This window comes from Austrofundulus limnaeus, unplaced genomic scaffold, assembly GCF_001266775.1.
Source record: "Austrofundulus limnaeus strain Quisiro unplaced genomic scaffold, Austrofundulus_limnaeus-1.0 Scaffold82, whole genome shotgun sequence".
Taxonomy (NCBI): Eukaryota; Metazoa; Chordata; class Actinopteri; order Cyprinodontiformes; family Rivulidae; genus Austrofundulus; species Austrofundulus limnaeus.
The window spans coordinates 603,186-605,264 of NW_013952484.1; the positions used below are offsets into that span (position 1 = coordinate 603,186).

The window sequence follows — 2,079 nt, forward strand, 5'->3', positions numbered from 1 at the left end:
GTATAGTACTTAAATATATGCCTGAGAAACGCATAATATTGGCCCTTTAAATAAAAGCAACAATATGACAGGCCAATAAACACAAACAGCAGAGCAACGAGTTCATGCACTCCAGAAATGTATTTAAATGCTTCATATTGTCAACAGGAAACAGTTGACAACAGCAGCTTTTGTACCTGATTATAGGCCAAGSTGGGGGTGTGATGGGAGCTCCAAAAATGCCAAAAAAAGACACTTTGTATACATGTCCAACTTACCTTTTGCAAGTATTTTGGTTTTTCCCGACATTATAATGTAGAAAACTTCACTTTACCATCTCTGGTATCATGATGTGTATTTTTGTTAAGTTTTATCTGTGTGATTTGCTGAACTCTTATAGCTCCTTCCTCACCTTGTCCTGTTTGTCTCTCACTCAGCTCTGTGTGATTTTAGCTCATTAGCGTCTCTATATATTCTGTTTTCTTAGGTCGGGATGGTACATTTCCTAATGTCTTGTGCCTCCTCCCCCATGTTTTTCAGATTATTAGTAGGTAGAGTTTTGGCTGCCCCGTCTGCATTTTCTGTTTTTTAATAAAACCAGGTTATTTGGATGCATGTCCTACATGCATTCTGGGTTCCGCACCATTAACCAACCTGGCATCTGCTTGGTTTTAGTTTTCTGTTTTAGCTTTTAGGTAAAACACTTGTACATGCCGTTACTTCTTACAGCTGAAATCAGATCCTTGTTTGGGTCTCGCTGAGATAGCCACAGCTATAAAAACAGGACCAGACTGTGTCATGAGGAAGGCATCTGGGTTCAGCCTTCATGTTAAAGTGTCTGTTTCCGTTCACCGAAAACTGCACAATGTTTACAGTATGTGCAGATAAACATGCTCAGAAGGGAAACTAAAGGAGGCTTTAAAGCTGAATGTAAAATAAGAAAAAACTGAGTCAAATCAAGTATTTCAAGACTCTTACCAAGTAAAATTTTCTTACTCCATTGGCAGAAATTTTTGACTTAATTTGAGTCAAATTTTCAGACTAACAAGACAAATAATCTTACACATTCTTAAAACAAGATTATTATTCTTACACAATCAGTTCTTGTTTAGTRAATCAGTCTCAAAACAAGATGAAAAAGACTTTTTGGCTGATATAAGGTTTTAAAACTTGGTTTGGTGGACATTTTTTGCAGTGTACTTTTGTTACTTTTGTGTTGAATAAGCTTATTAAGCATAGCAAACCCTAAACTTTGCCATCCCTGTTTTCTCTTCCATCCTTGTCTTTCTGTTGTCTTCCTCTTGTAACCTCCTTTCCTCTTGTTATCAGGTGTCCAGCGGCTACCTGGTGGTGGTGTTTGTCTACGTGACAGAGTTCACCGGCATCAAGGTGCGCACGTGGACCTCCATGCACGTCCACGCAGCCTTTGCCTTGGGCATCATGGTGGTGGCTCTGACCGGCTACCTGGTCCGGGTCTGGTGGATCTACCAAATTGTCCTCTCCGTTTGCACGTCACCCTTCCTCCTCTTCTGCTGGAAGTTCCCCGAGACGCCATTTTATCTGATGGCCAAGGGCCGCTACAAGGAGACCCAGGCCCTGCTGGACGCCATTGCCCGTTGCAACGGCCTGGAGTGCAGGCTGAAGGCGGAGGATCTTCTGGAGCCGGAGAGGACGGAGAACGGCGATACTCTGCTGAAGCAGGAGGGGAAGGAGAGGCCGGCGCAGCCTGAGAAGAAGCTGTCCATCCTGGATCTGTTTGGTAGTTGGAGGATGGCGAGTCGAACCTGCACAGTTTGGGCAATCTGGTTCATAGGCAGCTTGGGCTACTACGTCTTCTCTTTAGGCTCCGTCAACCTGGGAGGAAACCAGTACATCAACCTCTTCTTGGCTGGTGAGGGACTGGCTGATGAGCTTTTAAAGTGATCCACGATTAGTTGTAACATTAGACTTTATTTAATAAACATATATTTTAACTGTAAAATAAAGACTGTAAAAATACTGTAGGATGTTCAGTTATTATAATTTTTAAAACTAAAAGTTTAAAAATATATTACACAGACGGGGCCATTTTATTTACACGCAAAGCATTCTGGGTAAATG

The 2,079-nt window shown here is 41.9% G+C and overlaps 1 protein-coding gene across 1 annotated transcript in view; it reads left to right on the top strand.

Moving 5' to 3' along the window:
* The window catches only part of slc22a16 (solute carrier family 22 member 16), a gene marked incomplete in the record, with an annotated part of 18,541 nt that overhangs the window by 9,978 nt on the left and 6,484 nt on the right, over positions 1–2,079 (top strand). Inside the window, 1 exon segment of the mRNA XM_014011570.1 lies at positions 1,309–1,870. Coding sequence (XP_013867024.1) covers positions 1,309–1,870 — 562 coding nt within the window.